We start from the raw sequence: 25,687 nt of genomic DNA, 5'->3' as shown, positions 1-25,687 counted from the left end.
AAATTGCTATGTCATTGTTATCTCACTACGTGAAAAGTTGTTAGAGTTTTGTTGTTTTTCAAAATATAACCTTTATTAAAATTTTAAATTAACTTTGATTTTGTAGTTAGACCCATTCATCCCGGCACCTTCTTTCACCTCTGCTGGTCCACGGGTAGCTCCGTAACAGTTATTATTATTATTATTATTATTATTATTATTATTATTATTATTATTATTATTATTATTATTATTATTATTATTATTGAGAAGCAGGGAAAATCTGTCTGATTTGTCTTCTTTCAGGCCCACAGTGTCCGTAATGCTGCCTATGCCTGCGAGTGGCACAACACTTCCAAGAGCATCAGCATATGTATCCTGATAGTCATGATCCGGTGTGACCAAAGATTCGCCTTCATTGCAGGCGATTATGCATCTGTCACTGTCAATTCATTTGCTGTAGTAAGTTTCAGCCCCACTGAATGGTCAATTACATCTGTTTTAATTACTACAAATGAATAAAGTCCTATATTTTCCGAACATGTCCTATATTTCGACCCTGTCCAGGAGTCCAGAAAAACCGCCAAAATTTCCTACTGCACCCTACGGGTCAGGGTGACCACAGTATTTTCCCAACTAGTCAGTTACATATCTCAGGGTATTCATGCCTCCAGAAAAATGGTTAATTTTTCTATGTTTTGGTTTAACGTGTGTTCAAAGAGAAAATAACGGGATCATATGCGGTTCAGAATTATGTAATTCAACGCTCAATAGTGGATTTTGCGAACATAAACTTCAGTCAACCTTTCGAAAAACACATCCGCATAACGAGAACCTTACTCACTAAGTACAACTACAGACTACCATTATAAATGAAAACTCATTCCATTCTATAGAAATTAATCAAGAAACACATTTATTAAACTATCAAGATTCGCGAAAGAAATGGTTAATGTCAAGTATTGCTCATAATCTTCCAATTCTCAATCTAATAAACAAATATTTTAATTACTGAATCAAATATTCTAGGTCAGCGCTGCCTTACTCCTAAACTAAGTTTACATATCTTAACATTCTGTGTCGCGTATTCCTGAAATGAATTGTTGCTTTGTTTCATCTTCCTATTAAAATTTACATCTGGTCACCTAAGTATATACTATATCAAAGTTTTCAGACCACGGTCAAAATTCGGTATATCGATAAATTATTCCATCACTCACGGTGTTAATTATACACCCTCATCAAAAATACAACCATTACATTGTTCAAGTTATCGCGGAAATGAACTGAATTTGAATAAAGTGTCCTGAATACCAATATCAGTGACCTAAGTTACATTGAAAATTATCTGAGTTCGTTGGTGCAGACTACAGTGAAGAAAATGAAATATTGAATGACGCACTAAGTTTCTCGGCCCGATTGCCACTTAAATTACGGCTCCTAACTAAATATTCGCTCTAATAATATTTCAGATTAACAAAACATCGATGATATCCTACGTAAATCTCAAATAATTTCCCTACTCTAGCTAGATAATTTCTTATGTAACGTATTCCAGTTCAATATGCACATAGTCAATAAGCATTTTTCATATATAGATGTGCAAATGCCTACATAAAGATATTTCAACACTACATTATCATACTAGTTGCATACAAGTTTGATCTTCCACGCAATTACCATTCATTCAGAATATGATACAATCATGTATTCATTTACCCATCACCGGTTGTTATTATTGTCAAACCACTTTCACACTTCATTAAAATATGCGTAATTTTATTGCCCATACCTTGCTATAGTTCCTCCCTGGGGCATACTTATATTCCGTAATCGCTTTACATGTGCTCCTACATCGTATATTATATATATCATATACGTTTTACTTCCTGTTAATCTGCGCAATATATCATTTAAAATACCATATATACTTCCATTATTTCATTATTAACCTTCGTTTCAACCCATATTTAATTCATTTAACATCTATAATTACCGCGTTTAACCTCCAATATTAATTAAACACCACGATACGTATCACTCCAATAGCGCAGAATTCGTTCCTCAAAAAGCATTTTGTCATACAATTCAACATATAACCCCAAATTCAGTATCTATTCTTTCAATATATTCACACAGCAAAGAGTATGGTAATTTAACTTAACCAATTCAAACATGCGTCCCTTTGTGACGTAAACTGGGTTTGACTGGTATTACATCACTCATGGATCTTTCTAACTAACCGGGATTCTTTGAAAACAGCTGTTACACTATGCCACATTTTAAATCGTATTCCTTCATCCTTGGATAAGATAATGTAGTAAACACGTTACCATTCTGTCACGAGATATCGTCTTAAATATTTCACACTGCACTTTCTTATATTCACTGCACATTTAATTATCTCACGCTTAGGCTATTCAGATCTATTGCATATACTGGTAATACTCTACATAAGAAATTATACTACTTAACACTATTACTTAGCTCGCCATTCAATATCTCGGGCCTTAGTTACTCTTCGGTCTGGTCGCAGGCCTTGGATTGAGAACTGAGCAGGTTCTCCACCACTAGTATCTCAGGTAGAGTGACCTCCTCCACACGGGTCGGGTGGTTTTAACAGCCAGGATGACATCTCCCTCCAGGTTGGTCTATGCCGATTTAGCAAGCCATCATCTGTTCAGGAACACAGTAGACAATATGCGTCGATTCTGGAAAATATGAATTTATCATGGTTCTGCGTAATATATATATATATTTTTTATAGTGATTGCTTCTTTATTTAGGCTGTCCTTGCTATTATTTCCACTTAATATAGCTCAACCTCGAGCTCTCACGTCTCAATCGACTTCTTGTTTCCAAACGATTTTGCGTCTAAGTATTTGGACGGACTTTTCAAAACTTCTGGATTTTATTCCCTCTTTACGGTATTTCAACGTTTATCTCTTCGTTTCGTTCAATATTTCCGTCCTCTCAGCTTAAAATTTCACGTTAGATATTGTAAATCTTGCTTATTTTTGAGAGCGATGTTCGGGATATCTTGTCCTTACCACGTCAATTTTTTAAGTCAGTTTTTATAATAATATGTTTGATCCTTCTTATTTTTTTAAAAACAATTCTATCGATTCTACACCATTGTACACCGCCTTCATAGTGGTAGGTTTAAGTTAGTCATGGCCTTCTAGCATACATCAATATCGATACCCTATTACACATTTCTTTGCCTTGGCTGGTCTCTACCTTCCGTAGGCGCCATTTTTAATACGTCCAGTAAATGCATCGGGTACACTACATTTGAAGATATCAGTGTTTTTGACAAATTTGACAAGTGAAGGGTAAATGTATCATTTGACCGCACACGTTGGAGACAAGCGACCAAGACAGACGACAGCGACGAGAGACGGAGACAACTCAACGTGTCGCCGATCACTTCTTTGAGGACGACTGAGACACGTGACATGCCTAGACATAACTTAGGTGTTTGTCCAAATGTGCGTACACATATTTTTTGAAGAATGGCTATAAAAAGGTTACCTGAAAATATTTCATGACAGACGTTTGTGCAGTTTTCTGGCAAGTGGATCACATAAACAAAAGAAACTAACCAATAGACCTAGTAATAATCCATTTCTTCCAATATGTTCCACAAGGCAGTGCTCTTGGCCCCTTGCTGTTTTCCTTGTTTATGGGCGATAAACTCCAAACTCAAGGAAACAGCAAATACCCTACTTTTTGCTGATAACTGCAAGATATTTAAGGAGATGAGGAATCCAGCAGATGCAGGCACTTGTGCAGTCCTCACATAACGTCCTCTCGAGCTGGTGCCGTACTAGGAAACTTATCCCCAATCCACAAAAATGCAGCCTTACTAGGGCGAGGATAAGCCGCTGTTTTACGTACGGTACGAACAACTTAAAAACTTACGGCGAAATATTAAATTAACGTAGCGACAAAGAATCTACTAGCAGGGCTCAATACGGCCATTCATAATTCTCCATATTTGTACTGCTTGAATGAAAGGAAAACACTTAGGGTTGTGATGCGCGGGGATATTTCACTGTAGAGGCGTCAGTATTGGGAATGCAACTGTGTGTTGACAAATGCCAAAAGATGAGGAAAAGGGCAATTAGCCAGGGATTACTCAATAGGGGGCCGGAACGTGACCACCGAGATAACGGTGTCCACCGCCAGAAACAGTTGAAAGCATACAACATCGTGTCAGCTTTTGCAGATCAGTTCCAGGAAACTGGGGTTGTACCGTGGTTGAAAGATGTGCTATGTTTAAGCTGCAGCCTTCGGAAGACTGTGACAGGATTGTGAGCTGCACGTTAGTTCCTCATTTTGTGCCATATAAGTAACTTTATTTGAAGACGGACCGTTTTGTCACTAAGGGCAAAATAATGTGCATCCTCGGTAAGTTTTTTTTTTTTTTTGTTACAGTAGCAAGACAGATCGCAGATGCGTGCCTTAGTTCTATAGGTAGGTCTATATATTTTGTCAAATGCCCGGGGACTGATTGGAACCTCAAATGGCACCATCAAAAGTGCATGTAACTATCTTGTAATTAGCGGACGTGATAACTCAGTTCCAATGGTTCTATCTTCTCATCAAGACGGCCGAGGCTTGAGTCGCAGTCGATGCATGAAACATTTTTTAAATGGGAAGTCACGTTCTATTGATTCAGATTCTACTTAAAACACTAGGTCGCGTGCCTTACGTTTCTTTAGTACTTTTGAGTCATAACTGCATCATTTATGATGGTGTATTTTGAGTATCAACCATTCTTCGGTCTTACCTTGTACCTTAAATGGTGAGTGGATGCAGTGGCGTACCCACGAAATAATTTCAGTGGCCAAGTCTAGGCCAGTAGCGTGGATACAACTTTTCCTTGGAAGGGGTTGTGAAAAGATGTTTTATTTTGTATTTTAGAATTTGCTTTACGTCGCACCGTAGGTCTTATGGCAACGATGGGAAAGTAAAGGGTTAGGAGTGGGAAGGAAGCGGCCGTAGCCTTAATTGTATGTTCAGTCTTCAGCCCTAAGGCTGGTTGGACCCTCAACAGCTCCGCCATCAGCTGTCATTAAGGTGTGAAAATGGGAAACCACGGAAAACTATCTTTAGGGCTGCCGACAGTGGGGTTCGAAGCGGATGCAAGCACACAGCTGTGCGCCCTTAACCGCACGGCCAACTCGCCCGGTAGATATGAAAAGAAAGCCGGTCCTATCGAGTGCGGTGACGGATCTTCTGTAGATATTGATGGTTTTGATAGTTACCATGTAATTATATCCAACAATCGAAATCATAGCTTCTGTACTCTAAACCGGCTGCATTATTGAAACTATTCATAAAATTGATAATATCGTTCTTTGTTTGTGAGGAAGTAGAATCTTCATTTAATTTTTTTCCTTAAAAAAGGAACCACTTTGGTACTACGCCCCGTGAAGGTGACTACCTGCCAGGTCGTAGATATTTCGATCACGGGAGACTCATGGCCAACTCTATTGCACCCACAAACAAGGCTGTGTCTTCCCGATCCCATGACTTTCTTAACTCTGTCAGTGGCGGGCATCGAATGCAGGATGCCTTAAGTTTAATTCTAAAATAAGGAGACCTAAAAGTAACAAGCCGACCCCGCGGTGTAGGGGTAGCTTGCCTGCCTCTTACCGGAGGCCCCGGGTTCGATTCCCGGCCAGGTCAGGGTTTTTTTACCTGGATCTGAGGACTGGTTCGAGGTACACTCAGCCCACGAGCTTATAATTGAGGAGCTATCTGACGGTGAGATGGCGGCCCCGGTCTAGAAAGCCTAGAATAACGGCGGAGAAGATTCGTCCTGCTGACCACAGGACACCTTGTAATTTGCAGGACTTCGGGCTGAACAGCGGTCGCTTGGTAGGCGATGACCCTTCGGGGCTGTTACGCCATGGAGTTTGGTTTGGAAAAATGTACAGAGAAGGAAGCGACACCCCTGCAAGGCTCTTTAGCTTCCAGCTAGTTCTTCCGTCCGGTCTCGTGCATTTAGGACTGTTGAAAAACGTACGCCTTAATAAATGCTCTTCATAAAACCTGTGTAAACATACTAACTGAATCTATTTATAACAATAATCACAAATGCCTCCTTTTCATGTGGTTCAGTTGGTTGAGTCGCTGTCTTTCTGAGTCCGAGTTCGCAGGTTCAAATCCCGACTTTGGTCGGTGGCCCTCAAAACGGTGTTGAAATGGAAACAGCTCCATGTCGTTGGTTTTTGGCACGTTAATAAAATTTATACATACGAATATTAGCGTCATAAAACTGCAACTTTATACTTCTATATTCTGCACCCCAGGCTTGCGAGGGAAACGAATTAACAATTTGCTTTACGTCGCAACGACACTGATAGGCCTTATGGTGACGGTGGGATAGGAAAGGCGTAGGAGAGGGAAGGAAGCAGCCATGGCCTTAATTAAGGTACAGCCCGAGCATTTGCCTGGTGTGAAAATGGGAAACCACGGGAAACCATTTTCAGGGCTGCCGCAGAAGGGTTAAACACCATCGTTAAAATGTGTAGATGCCGGCGTTTATCAGGCTTCAGCCATGAGACAGCCTGATGGTATTGGGTGGTATGAACATCGTTCCCGATGTTGTAAATAATTCGCATGCAGGAATTCAGTGCTCGCTGAAGTTTAAGTGTTTCTTCTCTCGCCATATCAACTAAAACAACGTCACAATAATCAAGAATAGGGAGAATGAGTATCTGTATTAGTTAGGCCTTTAGCTCAAATGGAAATATATCCCTCTGCCGTTTAAGAGGGTGAAGCACTCCAAAAGTCTTTTTACGTATTTATTTCGTGTGACCAGAACAATCAAGTGTTTCATTCATAATTAAGCCGAGATTTTTAACCGTTTTACTGTAGGAAATAATATTACCATTCAGTAGGATAGGCGGGATTGCGACATTGATTGAGCAGCTCATTAATTTTCGTGATCCAATTATGATTGCCTGAGATTTTGTGGAGTTTAGTATAAGAGAATTTCGTTGTGCATATATACTGAGTCATCGGAGGTCATTGTCTTGTCTTGTCTCGCAGCGTCGATATTTTATTTCCTGTCACGGATGGTATTTCATTGATATAAATACAGAAAAGTAAGGGCTCTAGAATACAGCCCTGTGGGGCACCACTAAGTTTCATTTTCCATTTAGAGGCCTTGTCGTTTACTGTTACACACTGTTGATGGTTACTCAAATAATAACTAAAAAACTTAAGTGCAGCCAGGTCGAAATTTAACAGTTCCATTTACTTTATCATAGTCGGAATTTCTGTAGTGCCAAAGGTGCTACTGAAGTCAAGAATGATAAGTATAGTGAGCAGTCGTTTGTCTATTGCGTTTCTTCTTACCTTCAAAAGTGCTGTCGCGGTACTGTGACCATTCTTAAATCCAGAATGCAAAGGGTCCAAAGGAGCATTTTTATTTAGGTATTCCAGAACTTGCTCGTATACCAAACGTTCAAAGGCTTTAGAAAGCGCAGGGAGTATGGACACAGGACGAATGCCAGAGAGTGACTGTGGGTCTAAACTCTTAGGTACCAGTGTAATATTCAATATTGTCTGTTTTCCAGACAGTAGAGAAAATTCCGTTTAGTAAACAGTAGTTCAGTATGTGCGTCAGTATAGGCAGGACAGCACCCATAATGTTATGTATAAAAGTAATAGGAATATCATCTACACGCGTGGCCTTTGATTTAATCGAGTACAAAGCCTTTTTAACCTGATTTTCTGTGACACTGTGAAATGTGAATGGTAGATTGGTTGGAGGGGAGGGCGGTGAGTCGGTGCAGTTAACTGGGATAGGTTGAATATTTATTCTACTAGAGTAATCGTTCAGTTCGTCAAGTAGAATGTCAGGAGTTGTCTGGCTCAGTTGATGTTTTCCTATTCCCAGAGCTCTAAATTGGTCCCATGCGCGATTGGAATTAAAGTTGTTGCTAAATTCCGGAAATATGCACATTTTTTAAATTTCTGATTAACTGCTTTGTGCGATTTCTTAACATGCGGTAAGATTCGAAGTCTGTGCCATCTAAGGTTTGTTTATAATGTCGAAATAACGACTCACGGTGGGGCATCATTCTCTTGGTTTCAACATCTAGCCATGGAGAAGAAGGGCGAGAAACCTTTATTCGACGTGTATGTGTGTGTTTCTTTGCCGCATTAATCGTATAAAATGTTATTTCTTTATAGCATATCACATGACCATTATTGTAATAAAATTACCGCATTTATTTTCTGGCTAGGGGAGTGGGTGTTTGTCCCCAACATTTTCCTCTTCATATTCAGACAAGATACTACACTACCAAGCACCAAAGAAACACACAACAGTGATTAGATCCCTCTATATAGGGTTGGCGTCGGGAAGAGCATCCGGCCGTAAAACAGGGCCAAATTCACATGTGCGACACACTTCGCACCCGTGACCCCACAGCTGTGGGAAAAACGGAAGAAGAAGAAGAAGATGGTGGTGGTGGTGGTGGTGATGATGATAATGATGATGATGATGACGATTACTATTAGCTTCCGGAATCTGCACGAATCCACCACTCTTACTTGGATCCAAGGACACTCATTTCCTTTTTAGGTATTCTATTCCACCTGAACTCTGAAAGTTTGGACACCTATCAAAATAAATGGGCCCCCCGCAAACTGAAATCCTGGCTACGCTACTGTCTACCGATATCATATTACCACTCGACAAGCCCATTGCCATAGTCACGTAACCGCGTGACTTAGGTGTAATATTCGATACAAAATTATAATTCAAATACCACATAGAAACATATCCAACCAAGGCAATGAAATTATTAGGCATTCTCTACCGCTTCACAGAAATTTCTGATCCCACTGCTCTTCGTCACTTCTTCCTCATGATCATTCAACCTCTCTTGAACTACTGCTCTCCGATTTGGACAGCAGCCTCCCACTCTAATATTAACCAGTTAGACAGAGCAGTGTCCTTCTTTGCTGCAATTGTAAGGATAAGAAACCCCAAGCTCAGAAATCTGTCCACGCAGCAGGTATTGAGGTCAATAAATGTGTCACCGCTGCACATCAGGCGACAGGTAGCTGACCTGAGTTTCCTCCGTGGGATCTTAAATGGGCATTATTGTTCGGAACATCTTGTCTCACTCTTTTCTTTCCATGTTCCTTCCCGCTCCACCAGAATCAAGGACCTTCTCCACATTCCCCGCATTCAGCACTCAATACTTCCTCAACAATCTTTCCTAATCCGTCTCCTAACTCTCTTTTACACTATTAATAGGAGACAAGATCTTGATACAATGTCAAATAAAAGCATATTCGAGAAGGGTGTAAATAGTCTCTTAAGGATAAATTGATGTGAAGTGGTTTAACTGCCATCTTGACCCATGATGACTTGACTATGAACATGGACATTCTCATGGTTTTCGATTTGGACAGTTCTTATTAATAGGTTTTGTACCTGATCTTGTTATCTTTTGTTATGTTTGTTATATTTTATAACAAAAGTTTACATTGATTATTAATTAGTCTGTTGACAAAACAAGTGAAATTTTCTCTTGTGCTTCATGAATAAAAATAAATAAATAAATAAATAAATGTCTAATTGAACTACCAGAACATTGGACTACAACTATAAATACATCCATTACACAAATAAAATAAAATAAATAGAAATAAAATAGAAATGAAGTAGAAATAAAATCAAATAAAATAGACAAATAAAATCCAGACAACTATAGAGGAATTTTCCTTTTGGTTTGCGTGTATAAAATCATGTCAAGAAAGCCATTCAATCATTGTAAAGATCAACTTGAACTGGAACTAGGAGAATACCAAGGAGGATTTATGCCCTAGAGAAGATGCATGGAACAGATAATCACCGTAAAATTAGTAATGGATGTCTACAAAAGAAGGCAAAAACAACAAGTTGCAACCTTTGTAGACTTCAAAACAGCTCATGATTGTATCCAGATCTTCAATGCTGAAGATACTAAGGAATTTCAGACTTCATCCCAAATTAATCAAAACGATAAAATTAAACCTAACAAACAAATCCAAAGCAAAATTCAGGGGAGAAATATCTGAGCCATTTACAATTAAAACAGGGTTACGACAGGGAGATGGTTTATCACCATTACTTTTCAGCTGTGCTTTAGAGTACATGATGAGGGAATGGTACAAGGAAAATCTAAGAAAATAAAAATTAGAACCAAGAAAGATCAAATAAACTTAAATTACTTGGGATTTGCAGACGACTTAGCATCACTAGCTAACACCATTCAAGAAGCCAGAAATCAAATAACAAGTCTACATAATACAGCACAAAACTAGGACTCCAGATATCATTCAAAAAGGCTGAGATAATGGTAACAGATCCACTGGTAATAAACCACATAACAGTAAATAACAGGAAAGTAAAAATAGTAAAACAATTGAAATACCTAGGAGAAATTATAACATACAACTTGGATGAGAAACCTGCATGGCAAGAAAGAACTAATAAAATTATAAAAGCTCAAAAATGAACATGGTCAACATACAACAAAAAATGTCTGATCGATCAAAACAAAATTAAAACATTACAAGACAGTGGTTCAACTAGGGGTGCAAAACTCTTTTTAAGTCACTCAGAGAAACAGAATCAACAACATCCTAAAAGCAGAGAGAAGAACAGCTAGAACATGCATAAATATAAAATATCAAAATGATGGACAATGGTGGATAGTGCCAAACAGAGAACTGGAGTCCATCACAGATACTATATGGAAGAAGAGGTTCTCTTTTATTGGTCACATTTGGAGGACACCAGAAACCAAATTGCCAAGAAATGTTATAGAGAAAATCTGGAATCTGAAGCAATAAGTAGGGTGGTTTAAGGAAATTAGAGAGACAAAATAACTCTGGATGATGTGCAAAACAAAACAGAAAATTTAAAGAAACTGAAAAGCATAAAAATAAGATTTAAACAAAAACATACAGACGACATTCAATGAAAAAGTATTTAGAGATGAGGAACGACAGAAAAGATCAGAACGGATTGAAAATTCTGTGCATTCAGAATGTTTCAAATTGTACTTCACAAATAACAAACCTTTCACCGATTCAATGCTTGAATGATTACGAGATTCAGTCCACTGGACAGAAATTAAAGAAGATAACCTCTCTATATTAGCATTATGGCCTGGTACTAAAAATAAATACTCTGCAGTCTTCAACAATTCAGAATTCTGTTCAAAATTTGTCTTGATTTTGAAAACAAATTACCCATTAAGGCACCATTTGGCTGCACACAACAGAAACCAGCGACCGAGACAAGGCGTAAGAGACCACTCTCAGGCCAGTAATGTCTTGCAACAAGCTGACACAGAACATGTTTTCTAAAGTGATATAATGTTGGAAATCATATTTACTGGTGAAGAAGACGAGCTATTAGTAGAATTAGTTCCTGAAGTTGAGTCGTACACTCGTGATAACATCTGGAAGGATATTGCTAGGAATTTAAACAAAAGTGGTAATTTGTTTATGATAGTCTTCTTCTTTTATGGCATCATTGGACAACTTCAGTCAATCATTTTCCGGTCATCTTCTTCGATAAGTTTTCTTTCTGAATTTCCCAGTAGCTTTTCATTCGTGCATAAAGCACATTTGTTGGATGATGTCTAAGTAAAGGAAGTAACTCATTTCTGAGAAACCAATGGTACATTTGTCCTGTAAGACCTTTCAGGAAGAAATAGAGGCCAATACGATGATCACGAATGATTCCACCCAACATGTTGAGACTAAATCTCTGTTTGCCTTCTCGTACCTAATTAGGGTTTTCATAAGCCCATATGTAATTGTTATGATAACTAAAGATACCATTATGTGTAAAGTGAGCCTCATAAGTAAATAGTGCAAATGCTAAGAAATTTCCTTAGAACAGCATACTGCTGTAACGTGTGTTGACAGAAGATTCTTCTTAGCTGAATGTCTGTGCTGCATTTAATCCTTGAAACTGTTGAAGTGATGCGAGTACAGAAGGCTTTCATGCAGAATTTTCCAAATGGTCATTTGACTAATGCCTTCCCACCTCGCAGTTCTTGTAATAGTTCATTGGAGTTCGTACACTGTGTGAAGAACTTGTTCCTCAAGCGCACAGCTTCATACCTCTCCTGATCTCCTGATATCTGAAACTCTCCTCTCAAATGCGTCTGTCTCTTGCAAGCATTGATGGAATTGTACAGATGTTTTTATGCAAGGTAACTGCCTGCCAGGTACCTTTCTGCATAAAGATAATGTGCTGCTGCCATATTCCCAACTGCTAGGTGATGCATGTAGTGCATATCCCTCATATCACTCACTCATAGATTGTTGTGTAATGTGATGGAAGTTATAATACAAAACAAAAGACAGTTAGACAAAAAAAGACAAATTCCACGACCTACTTAAAGAATAAAATGGGTAAAAATGCAACTTTGAGTTGAATTACATAATCAGAGGTCATTACAGGGAATTCCTTCCATAACTCCCTAAAGAAGGATTTTCAGACCCATGTTCATATGAACTTTTGTAATGTTTTGGTGGTTTGGAATATATCCTTAAATTTACCAACACCAGTTGATATCAACCTGTACATGGGCATGCTTTTAAACTCATCACAAATTGTGCGCTGGTGACATCATTGACTGAAATCTGAACAAGACCAACTACAAGGTTGTAAAAGAAGGACTATTAGGCAGTACCATATGGCTGATAAAATGGGCATGAGGGAGTTTTTAAACAGTAATTATGACCGGTGGAAAATGATAAATAAAAATGTAAACAGTCAGTGGTATAGGTTTAAAGCAACTGTTGAGGAATGCAAAAACAGGTATATACCTCTAAAGGTGGTAAGGAATAGTAAAGACCCACTATATTATAACAGAGAAGTAAAGAGACTAAGAAGGAGGTCCAAGTTGGAAATAAATAGAGTTAGAAATGGCTGTGGAAATAAGGAGAATTTGAAGGAACTTACTCAGAAATTTAATCTAGCAAAGAAGTTAGTTAGGAATGACATAATGGGAAGCATAATTGGCAGTTATACAAATTTTAGTGAAAAATGAAAGGGTGTATATAAGTATTTTAAGGCAGAAACAGGTTCCAAGAAGGACATTCTAGGAATCATTAATGAACAAGGGGAGTGTGTATATGTGGATCTACAGAAGGTAGAAGTACTCAGTCAGCAGCATGTAAAGATTGTTTGTTTCAAGGATAATGTCCAGATACTACTGAAGTATTACATGTAACAGGATTGTAAATAAAAGTTACAGATATCTTCACTTTGTTATGAGGGTATTTAGGGGTTATGTTAAGGAAGTGAAGGAAAGGGCATATAACTCGCTGGTAAGACCCCAATTAGAGTATGGTTCTAGTGTATGGGACCCTCACTAGGATTACTTGATACAAGAACTGGAAAAGACCAGAGGAAAGGAGCTCGGTTTGCTCTGGATGATTTCCGACCAAAGAGTAGTGTTAGGAAAATGTTGCAAACTTTGGGCTGGGAAAACTTAAAAGTGTGGAGACAAACAGCTTGATTTAAGTGAAATGTTTCAAACTGTCAATGGAGAGATGGCTTGGAACAACATCATTAGACAAATAATCTTAAATGGAGTTTTTAAAAGTAGGAAAGATCATAAAATGATCTTAAAGTTGGAATTCAAGAGGACAAATTGGGATAAATACTCATTTATAGGAAGAGGAATATATTGGAAGAGGAAAATATTGGAGAGAGTAATAGAAAGGAGGAGGGGAGGAAGGGTGGAAAGAAATTTAGAAGAAGATCAGTAGGGATTTTGACAGGAGATTACTGATGGAGAAACAGTGGGAATATGGAAAAGATCTGATGATGGTATTCCTTGATCTAGAGAAGGGATACAATAGTATTAATAGGGAAAAGGTGCGGGAAAACCCTGGAAAGAAAAGGATGTGGAAGGCAAACCAGGGAACTGGTGAAAGCAATGTACGAGGGATGATCAAAAACTAAGGTTACAAAGTAGGTATTCCTGGAGTTTCGTCTGTTATAGAGAAATTAGTGGTGTGTGGTAATTCTAATACATGCTATTGGCAACTGTGCAAAATTTCAGCTGCCCACCACCTACAGCGCTAGTTGTAAGTAAACACAAATAGTGACTTGTTTTGGAAAACTGGTCTCGCAAAGAAATCCACTCAGTTATTTGATTTCTGTGGGCAAAACATGTAACCGCAGCTGAAATTCACCGGCAGCTGGTAGAGGTTTACGGAGAGACTTTAATGTCTCGTCAGCATGTCGCAGAATGGTGTCGAGAATTTGTGGCTGATAGAGAAAAACACACCAACAAGGATCGCAGTAACCGACCCAACACAACATCAACAGATTAGAACACAGGTCATGTCAAGGAACTGATTCAGGACAACAGGAGGATCACATTACAGCATGTGACGAGGAGGTGAAACACTTCGCAAGAACGTAGCAAGGAAATGATTTTTACCAGGAGGGAATATTCAAACTCGTCTCACGAAGCGACAAGCTCCTAAACTGATATAGAGACTATCTCAAAAAAATAACCTAATTTATATACTATTAATTGGCTGTATTGCGTATGAAGTAAAATGTACACATTTCAATGCAGACTTTGTAATGGTAAAGACTCACTATATTATAACAGAGAAGTAAAGAGACTAAGAAGCAGGTGCAGGTTGAAAAGAAATAGAGTTAGAAATGGCTATGGAAGTAAGGGGAAACTGAAGGAACTTACTAGGAAATTGAATCTAACAAAGAAGTCAGTAAAGGATAACATGATGGGAAGCATAATTGGCATTCATTGATCAATCTTCATATAAGAATTGTTTCAGTTGTGTCCGGACTCCAGTGGGGAGAAGATTGGTTTAGAAACCAAACTGGACTAAGACAGGGAAGTGTAGGCCTATGTTTATAATGGTCAAGGATGAAATTCTGAAGAAAACAAAGGCAAGATTTGGAGGGGATATGAAAATATTGTTTGTAGTTGACATAGTGGTCTAGGGAGTCTAAAAATACAGAAGTGCAAATCCAACTAGAGGCTTTAAGTGACAATATTGAGAAATATCGTATGAAAATCAGTACAGAGAAGAGCAAATCAGTAGTGATGACAAAAGAGGAAAGAGAAGGAAAGGCAACTGTTAATATCAGGAGACAAAACCTTTAGGTTACTGAATGCTTCAAATATTTGAGAAGTGAAATAACGCAAAATGCAAGGTTACTATTTTTATTATTTAAAAATTTTTTTTTGCTATTTACTTTACGTCGCACCGACACAGATATGTCTTATGGTGACGATGGGCTAGGAAAGGCCCAGGAAGTGGAAGGAAGCGGCCATGGCCTTAATTAAGGTACAGCACCGGCATTTGCCTGATGTGAAAACGGGAAACCACGGAAAACCATCTTCAGGACTGCCGACAGTGGGGCTCGAACCCACTATCTCCTGATTACAAATGCAAGGTTGGATAAGGAGATCAGCAGAAGGGTACAAGCGGGAAGTATGTTTCATCAGAATGGGAGGAACCTGGTGTGGAACAGAGAAGTTTCTTTCAAATGTAAAGAGATAATGTACAAGATGTACTATACCCCTATATTAACGTATGCATCAGGGACGTGGACATTGATAGCAGGAGATGAAAGTAAAATTTAGGCCAGGGAGAAGTTCCTGACGAGTATGGTAATAACAATAATTTTGTGTGGCTATTTCTAGCCGAATGCAGCCCTTGTAAGGCAGACCCTCCGATGAGAGTGGGCGGCGTCTGCCATGTTTAGGTAACGGCGTGTTATTGTGTTGGAGGATAGTGTAATGTGTGGTGTGCGAATTGCAAGGATGTTGGGGACAACACAAACACCCAGCCCCAAGCCATTGGAATTAACCAATGAAGGTTAAAATCCCCGACCTGGCTGGGCATCGAATCTGGGACCCTCTGAACCGAAGGCCAGTATGCTGACCATTCAGCCAACGAGTCGGGAAGAGTATGGTAAGGAAGATAAGGAGAGACAGAGTAAGAAATGTTGAGGTCAGAAAAGAGATAGGGGTAGAAAATCTGAGTGATAGGATGGAGAATAAACTGAGATGGTTTGGACATGGTATGAGGATGGAGAGGGAAAGATATCAAAACAAGAGTTGGGGGATAAGATATAAGGAAAGAGGGCAAGAGGCATGTACTCTGTCAAGAACAGTATAAGAAAAAAGAATATTGGACTCAAATACAATTACTGAAGAGGAGTGGTGCAGAAGTACCATCAACACCCCAACCTGGCAGGAACTGGACAAGGGGAAATGAATATGATGATGATGATGATGATGATGAGGAGGAGGAGGAGGAGGAGGAGGAGGAGGAGGAGGAGGAGGAGGAAGGGGAACTAGGGATTGGTATAATTTATCAAGGGAGATGTTTGATTAATTTCCAGCTTCTTTGAAAAGGTTAAGGAAAGACTAAGTAAATATTTGATAGGTAATCTGCCACCTGGGCAACAGTCCCTAAATTCAGATGAATAGTGAGTGATCGTAAATAAATAACCCACCAGATGCCTTCAACTGCAGACCCCTACATGAGTCTGTGATTGCTTCCCCTTACTTGTTCCAGACTCCTCTTTCCCATTTTCCCTATGCAGTTATATTGTACAATAATTGTTTGCTACTGATCTGGGAAAAGTTCTGTTAAAATGTCTTTGTGTTGTTGAACATAACTCGTGTGCGCACCAAAGGTGAGACATACAAAATTAAATACAAAATTAACTGAACTATTTTCTATGTTCACAGATCATGAAAGAGGCAGTATCTTACATGGCCGTGATGCACACTCTCATGTCATCAGATGAGGACCAAATGGCGAACGTAACCCTGCGCAAGTGAGGCCATATTTTTCTGTAGTATGTTATTTGTTTGTTTATTTGCTTGCTTGGAAAAGTTTAGGTTGTAAACAGATTCTAAACATGTAATAAACATATATGTGCATTCTGATTTTCAGTAATACTTTTAAAACCTTTCCTTCCTTCTGCCAGCTCATAACCTTTAATGATTGATGATGATGATGATGATGATGATGATGATGATGATGATCATTGTGTGGCTATTGCTACCCTTGCACAGTCCTTGTAAGGCAGACCCTCCGATGAGCATGAGCAGCTCCTGCCATGTATTGGAAGCTGCGTGTTATTGTAGTGTTATTGTATTGTATGTGGAGTGCGGGTTGCAGGAATTTTGGGGAGAGTAGAAACACTCAGTCCCTGAGACCAAAGACTTGACTGTTTATGATAAAAATTTGTTGACCCAGCTGAGAATCAAACGCATGCTCCTGAGGACCAAAGGCCAAAAAGCTTACCACTCAGCAATGGAACTGGATGATGATGATGATGATGAAGAAGGAGATGTTTGATACTTTAAGGAGACTAACATTGCCGCCTCCTACGTTGGTAAATGTACAGAATGGATGTAAAGCCTGGAATGAATGGGAGAACTGATTCCTTAACACCTTGGTGGCAAATTTCAAGAAATACCAATAAATAACCTAAGGATTACCAGGTACAATTGTTTGTTCTCAGCTGAGGTAGGTGGCATCTGAGGATATAACAACTTATTGCCATTAGCTTCCAGGCAATTAAAGAACTCCTGAAGGACAGATATTTTGAATACAGGGACAAAAAAAGAAAACAGGACTGCCTCTTTTTAAAAGAATGCGCCAAAATGAAAACCAGGACTGTCTCAATACAATCAGCATTTCAGGTCATCCTAAGTCGTTCTTGTCACCTGGCACAGCTTGTTGCTCCTTATATCTGTGGAAATTCTAACTCACATTATCCCGAACTACCAAGTCATGCATAGAGAAATACAGTAGGAACTTAAAAAGAACACCATAAGGAAAACACAGCGACAGGCCACAGTAGGAAGAGGGAGCAGTAGCAAGAGGAAACAAGGCCTAACATTTAAATACAAATGGACAAGAACAATCTTCACAGCTGCAAATACGTGGGCTCTCTCCATATTCTTTTATATCAGTAGTCAGCAATGTATAGACGATCTTCAGGTCATTTCAAGTAGTATGTGGAGACATTTTAGTAGGTAGTCCAAGCGATAACCATTGAATTGGGATTATCCCCATAGGAAGGCAGCACATGGTGGACAGATGGGTGTTCACTAAGAACTGGGAAGCTAGAAGTCTGAACTGAGGTGTATCAGTCCGACTGGTCCTGTCATGTTACTGCAATTTGTTTGTTTTGAAGCCTTTCCTGTGTACCCTTGTAGTGTCACCAGGGCTGTGTGTGTCTGATTTATTTTGAACAACCCACAAGAAGAAAAATGAATTCTGCTAAAAATTAAAATAACTTATTGTTTTCACTCATAGTAGGACCATGACTTTTTTCTTCATTAAATAATAAATTTTTTTACAACTTACTTTACGTCACACCGACACAAATAGGTCTTATGACGACAATGGGATACAGAAGGCCTAGGAATGGGAAGGAAGTAGCCGTGGCCTTAATTAAGATACAGCTCCAGCATTTGCCTGGTGTGAAAAATGGGAAACCACCTTCAAAGCTGCCAACAGTGGGGTTCGAACCCACTATCTCCCGGATGCAAGCTCACAGCTGCGTGCCCTTAACCATTCGGCCAACTCACCTGGTAATTATGTTATTTATTTTATGTTCTACTAGCTACTATTATGGTTTTCAGAGACGCCAAGGACCAACAACACAAGGCTTACATATTTAAGCACTTTTAAATATAACCAGGCTGAGGCAGGATCGAACCTGCTGAGTTGGGGTCAGAAGGCTAGCATCTCAACCATCTAAGCCCCTCAGCTTTACACTTCAGTAAATCACAAGCATAAGTATTTATACCTTAATGCCAGTGTTGCCACTGGAAACAGAGGAAAGACACTTTAATGCAACTCATTTGAAAATAAAATAAATGTTATCGAACAAAGGGAAGAGTAAAACAAAGCAGTTCACTGTCCTGCCATTCATGGTATAATTTATAGGTGGTGCAACAACAATTTCAGGCACTGAATGAGAAAATTGAAAAGTATGGTATGAAAATCAGCACAGCGAAAAGAAAGACCTTAGTGGTATCAAGAGGAAAAAGAAACAAGGGAAAGGCATTGTGAAAATTGGTGGTCAAAGCCTTGAAATTGTGGGCAGTTTCAAATACCTAGGGAGCGAATTAATGCAGAATAAAAGGCTGGACATGGAGATACACAAGAGGGTCCAACAGGGTAATGTATTCTATCAGAGTGTAAGAAACCTTGTTTAGAACAAGGAAGTGTAAGGAGATAATGTACAAAATGTATTATGTACCCATATTGACCTATACAGCTGAGACCTCGACAATGACAAGTAGGGACGAGAGACTGATTCAACCCAGCAAAATGAAATACCTAAGAATTATGATAGGAATGACAAGGAAAGACAGAGTGAGAAATGAAGATGTTAGATAGGAAGTTGGAATAGAAAACCTAAGCGAGAGAAATGATAGGAATAAACTAAGATGGTTCACACTAAAGACGATGGAGGAGAAAATAATACCAAAACAGATAAAAGAAATGTTCAAGGGAAAGAGAGCGACAGGGAGACCTAGAACAAATTGGGTCAATTCAGTGGCAAAGCGTGGTAGTATCCACTGTTACCAATGATAACAGTTTGAAAATATAAAAATCGAATATTCTTTAATAATAATATTTAATATTTTTGTTTCTTTGCCTGCATGTGTCGTGAGAACTCTATTGCAGCAGTTTACCATGGTCAAAGCTGAGCGAGAGGCTGTTACCACTCCATGCAGTGGTTACGCTTTGAATCTCTGCTAACAGCTAGTTGAGTATTACTGCACCAATATAATGGTCCGTTATTACCTCATTCAGGACAAATATTTTAGGCTCCCTGTGGGAATCAACATCTATATCATATTACTGCACCTACGCCAAGCAAGGCCCATTTCCGCTCGACACTAAGATGTATCCTACTACGTTCTCCAGTCATTTTACCACAGTTGAAAGTGGAAACAAAAGCTTATAACGTTGGTGCTGAGCTGTTCTGTCTGTTCGTTCCGCCACACTCAACAATGCATTGTTATATTATTGTGTTATTGTTTTCTATTATAATACGATGTGACTTCTCTGAAGGCGAAATTCAAGAGAGATTTTTGAGATTCAGTGATGTAAGCAGTGACCGTTCTGCTGTTTCTCTCTCTAAACATCTCTTTGGAGTGTTAAAAGAATTTCAGTGCAGTAAAGTTAGTAGCAGAAACATTTGATAGCACAGCAGTGATGGCAGGACAGCACAGTGGGTTGCAGGAGACAGTCAGGAATAAATATGACCAGACTATATTTGTTCACTGCTGTGGTATTACAGCAATCTGTTAACCACATCAAGGAATGCAAAGTATTTTTTCAGACCGTATCTGGATTAGCAGGGTCTTTTCCATTATCCCCTAAAAGGGCCGCTGCTCTTGACAAAGTAATACAGAGACAATTACCAACAGTAGCGCCTACCCAACAGATATATGCTGGTAGGCTCGTTGATGTTGTGTCCTCGCTCTATACAGATCTCCTTGAATTCTTCAGAGAAATTAGAGATAACGCAGACGAATGGGATGGTGGAATGAGAATTCAAGCTAAGGGTTACTATTATGTTACCCAGCAAGACATTAATTTCTATTTCCTATTAAATATATTTGCTGAAGTGCTTCCTCAATCTGTATGAGATCCTTTGGAAGAAAGTATGTGATATTGCCCTCTGCTCAAAAGTGCTTTTGCAGATAACCAGAAATGATTTTGGAACTATGTGGTCAAAGTTGCAAGAAAATGAAGGAAGGCAAGATTACCCTCAAAAGCACCAGAGAATTGATTTTATAGGAACTAAGAAAACATTGTATCTCTGATTGTATTTGGAAATAATTGACAGCATATCCGTACAACTATCAGATAGATTTTCTGATATTAACAAGCTGGAGTTCCTTTAGTTAACTGATATTAACTAGTTTAACAATTTTGCGAAGGAATTCCCGTACAGTGCCTATCAGTTGTTAGCGAAGACCTATGGACGAAATTTTGACTGCATGAAACTTAAAAGTGGACTGTCTGTCCTGTACACAAAGCCAGCCTTTGTGAAAAATAATGCATCTGACCTCTACCAATATTTGCACACTAGTGGTCTTAAAGAAGCACATCCAGAAACAATGAAGGAGATTGACCTCATTCTCACCATCCCGGCAACTAGCGTTTCTGCTGAAAGAAGCTTCTCGGCATTAAAAAGGATACACACCTTCCAAAGAAATTCATAAGTACAGGACAGGCTCTCTGCACTTTTTTTGATTGCGATTGAAAAGAAATTTCTGAGTGAATTAATGAAGAGGCCTAATTTCTACGATGATGTGATAGATATTTTTGATGCCACAACATGCCGTTGTATCGACCTGAAGTACAAATAGGAAATACTGAGGTAAGCTTTGAAGCTCCGTTAGAGATTCATTTTAAACTTTATGTTTATGAGTGCATGAGTAGCCTGCCATACGTTTTTCATAATGTGAACTATTTTCAATTAGTGCATGATCGAGACTGCTAGTTTCTATACCGGGCGAGTTGGCTGTGCTGTTAGGGGCGTGCAGCTGTGAGCTTGCATCTGGGAGATAGGGGGTTCGAGCCCTACTGTCGGCAGCCCTGAAGATGGTTTTCGTCGTTTCCCAGTTTCACACCAGGCAAATGCTGGGCTTGTACCTTAATTAAGACCACGGTCGCTTCCTTCCCATTCCTAAACCTTTCCTATCCCATCGTCGCCATAAGACCTATCTGTGTCGGTCTGACGAAAAAACAATTGTTGCTAGTTTCCATGAAGTTGATGCTTACTAGTGTTCAATAAATTATGTGCTATTTCATTATTTTCAAATGATGTTATCTTACACAAAAGTAATATCAATTATCACGTCTTTCACTTTTATGAAATAACATCTGTACTGGTGATAAAAATGCTGCGGTGCGAGTGACAATATACTTTCAGAAGGATTGTGGTAACACTTTTCAAAATGACACACGTCACCACTGGGTCAGTTCAATAAAGAGGAGTGCAAACAGAAGAAACCTGGACTGGGACAAAATGAAGGAAGAGGAATGGTGGGAGAAAATAGAAAGGTGGAGAAGTGCCATAAATGCCCCGACCTAGCAGAAGCTGAATAAAGAGAAAGATGATGGTGATGGAGTATAAATTTTAAATTCTGAAAATAAGATGGAGGAAATTTCTCTTTACAGTGAAATCATGAGGAAAACAACTGTCTACAGGATCAGTTGTTTTAACCTTTTCATTATGCATATACTGTACACTGATTTTCTGTATTCACTGTTTAATTGTTCAGCAGTGTTTATTTATCCACAATGATAGGTTAAAAGCACTTTTAAAGTGTACTTTTGCAGTTTCATGCTTTTTTATCCTGTCTGCTAGATGCATGAGTGTACCGGGGGAGGGGTGGGGGTTACTGGGGATTGTTTACTTATTTCTGACTTACATTTGTGGTGAAGTTAGGGCTCACGGACACTTAACCACTATAAACAAAAAAGTGTTAAAATGTAAACATAAAAATGTAGAGCATAGAAACTCTACAAAGAAATAATACTATGGACAGATAATTCTAAGACTAACTTACACTATATTTTTGCTATTTGCTTTACGTCGCACCGACACAGATATGTCTTATGGCAACGATGGGATAGGAAAGGCCTAGGAACAGGAAGGAAGCGGCCGTGGCCTTAATTAAGGTACAGCCCCGGCATTTGCCTGGTGTGAAAATAGGAAACCATGGAAAACCATCTTCAGGGCTGCCGACAGTGGGGCTCGAACCCACTATCTCCCGATTACTGGATACTGGCCGCACTTAAGCGACTGCAGTTATCGAGCTCGGTAAGACTAACTTACATATCAGTATGACAGTTAGTGTGACAATACTAATAATAATACTATAAATAGGAAATATAGTAATAAGAATAATGACTGAAGTGCATAATAGATGAAGAAAAGCCATTCACACAACCTACACACAATGACTCACACAACTCAGTTATATGTTCCCAGGAAAAACTTTCGGCAGGCAGATTTGAATTTATGAGAAGAAGTAAAGTGCCAAATGTCCATTGGGAGTGTATTCCAGAGTCTCGATGCAGTAACTAGAAAAAGGAACGATTGTAGGAATTCATTTGATTTAGTGGAATTTCAAGTAGGGAGCCAGAACGGGTACTAATTTCATGGAATGAGGAAAGGAAAAGAAAATTAGAAGATAGGTAAGTAGGAGTGTTCGTCGAGAGCACTTGATAAACAAGTGTCATTAGGTGAAAATTCCTTCGTTCATTTATGCGTAGCCATCCCAATGTTTTGAAATAAGGTGTAACATGAGCGTCATCTCGCAGTTGGAAGGCATATCGTATGCATGAGTTTTGTGCTCGTTGAAGTCTCAAAGCTTGTTCAGCATTTAGATTGACTAGTACTGTATCACAGTACCGTAGTCTAAAATTGGGAATAGTAGTGCTTGGATTAATTTTAACTTAAGTTTTTGAGGAAAAATTTCTTGTGACATTTCAGGGGATATAGAGCTGCATGAACCTTTCTACATATATTTGTTACGTGTTCATTCCAGGTCAGATTCTCATTGATGGAGATTCCGAGATTAGTTATATTTTTAAGGTACTGTACAGTAATGCCATTGATTATGATTGGAGGAGGATTGATATTGCTTATTACATGTAATAATTTAGTTTTTAGAATAGGCGGTAAGCCTTTCAATATCTGAATGAATATGCTGAACTGTTTCGTGTAAATTGTTTGTAGTGGTGTTTTTGTATATCTGCAGATCATCAGCATATAAGTGGTAGGTGTAGTACTGAAGCGTGGAGGATATATCATTAATATTGCAAGACGAACAATAGGGGCTCTAGAACAGACCCTTGAGGGACACCAGATGATTTTACAGCCTATTGGGATCTTTGATTGTTTACAACTATGCACTGGCAACAATTTGTAAGGTACGACTTTAAAAAATTTAGGGCTATCGGGCCGATATGTAGAGTGTGGAGCTTGGATAATAGTATGTCTATATTTACCGTGTTGAACACACTACTAAAGTCAAGGAGTGTCAGTATCGTCACCTACCGTTTGTCCATTGCTAATCTTATGTCATCTGTTACCCGAAGAAATGCAGTCGTAGTGTCCCTTTCTGAAGCCAGATTGCAATGGGTCAAAAAGAGAATGTCTGGTTAAGAATTCTACTAGCTGCTCATGTACAACTCGTTCAAGAACTTTTGAGAGAGAGGGGAAGAATCGAAATAGGCTGGTAACCAGATGGCGCATTTGCTGTGGTATGCTTTAATATTGGGCTTATTAGAGCATCCTTCCATGCAGTTGGAAATGTCCCTGTGGTGAGACAGTAGTTTACAATGTAGGTAATAATTGGTAGGACCATGCCAATAATGTTTTTTATAAAGTCTATTGGGATGTTATCTGTATCTTTAGCTTGTGACTTAACTGAATTCAAAATACGCTTTATATCATTTACACTGACAGGCTGAAAAGAGAAATTATGTTTGTTTTCTGTAGGGTCACTGACTCTTTTATTTAGATAGATATGATTTTGAGGTTGAGATTCCTTTATTAGGTTAGTTGCGAAGTAATAGTTAAGTGTATCGAGAGATATAGTTGGCACATAGTTGGCTCTTTGCATTTTCCTACTCCCATAGCTTGAAGTTGGTTCCAGGTTTCACATGCCTTTAAGTTCCTTGTTACATTTTTGATGTGATTAAATTTGCTATTGCGAATTAATTGCTTTGTTCTGTTACGTAAGGGACAATACTGTTCAAAATCTAGTTCATTATTTGTTTCCTTGTATCGGCAGAACACTGCATCACGGTGAGCTGTTGTTGCTTTTATATCGCTAGTTAACCAATGTGCAGGCGAGCGAGTGACTCTAGCTTGCCTAACTGGAGCATGCTTGTCATATAGTCCTATGAGTAGAGAGTTAAATCTTGTCACTTTCATGTCTGTGTCATGTAACTGCTTTATATCTTCGCAAGGTAAACTGTACACATAATTTTGGAGTTGTTGTAGATTGATATTTTTCAGATCCCTATAACTAATGTATTTAGCTTTGTATTTTGGTACATGTAGAGAGTAGCGCACGTAAATTAGAACCCCATGGAAGTTTTACAAAAAGAAAATAAACAGAAACTGACAGTAACTGACAATAAACAATAAACTAAACAAACATTCAGAGACATTTATGTAAATCCAACAGATCTGTTGATTTTATTTTCTAAGAAACCTTGAAAATTGTATTTACATTGTAAATTGAACATAAATTCGCTGTGAAACTGTTGTCCTTGATCATATTGTTCTTGTTCTGTATTTTGATATAAGATTTTGTAGTGTTGATGTTCTTCATGCTGCCTTTTTTGTGTAATGGATGGATCAAAGCTATTTTCCAATCTTCGGGTAGGGTCTCCTTGTTCCAAATTTCTTCTTTTTGCTTTTGCAAGATATCAAGTGATTCTTCTGAGACATATTTCCATAGTTCTGCTACTACTGAGTCTTCCCCCGGCGCTTTGTTATTTTTGAGATGGACAATGTGGCGCTTGATTTCATCTCTGTCGGGTGGTCTGGAATCTGGGTACCTGAGTAAGGGTTCCTTGGTCTCAATGGCGCTTTGCGGTT

The 25,687-nt window shown here is 38.8% G+C and overlaps 1 protein-coding gene across 1 annotated transcript in view; it reads left to right on the top strand.

Annotated features, from left to right (window-relative positions):
• LOC136872566 (odorant receptor coreceptor) overlaps window positions 1–16,862 on the top strand; it is a 61,619-nt gene extending 44,757 nt beyond the window's left edge. Inside the window, exons 3-4 of the mRNA XM_067146367.2 lie at window positions 286–441; window positions 16,770–16,862. Coding sequence (XP_067002468.2) covers window positions 286–441; window positions 16,770–16,862 — 249 coding nt within the window. The remainder of the gene's footprint in view (window positions 1–285; window positions 442–16,769) is intronic.
• The last annotated feature ends 8,825 nt before the right edge of the window (window positions 16,863–25,687 follow it).

The sequence above is a fragment of the Anabrus simplex genome, chromosome 4 (assembly GCF_040414725.1).
Source record: "Anabrus simplex isolate iqAnaSimp1 chromosome 4, ASM4041472v1, whole genome shotgun sequence".
NCBI classification, from domain to species: Eukaryota; Metazoa; Arthropoda; class Insecta; order Orthoptera; family Tettigoniidae; genus Anabrus; species Anabrus simplex.
Note: the sequence above shows the minus strand (reverse complement) of the source record. Positions and strands in the feature narration are given on the sequence as shown.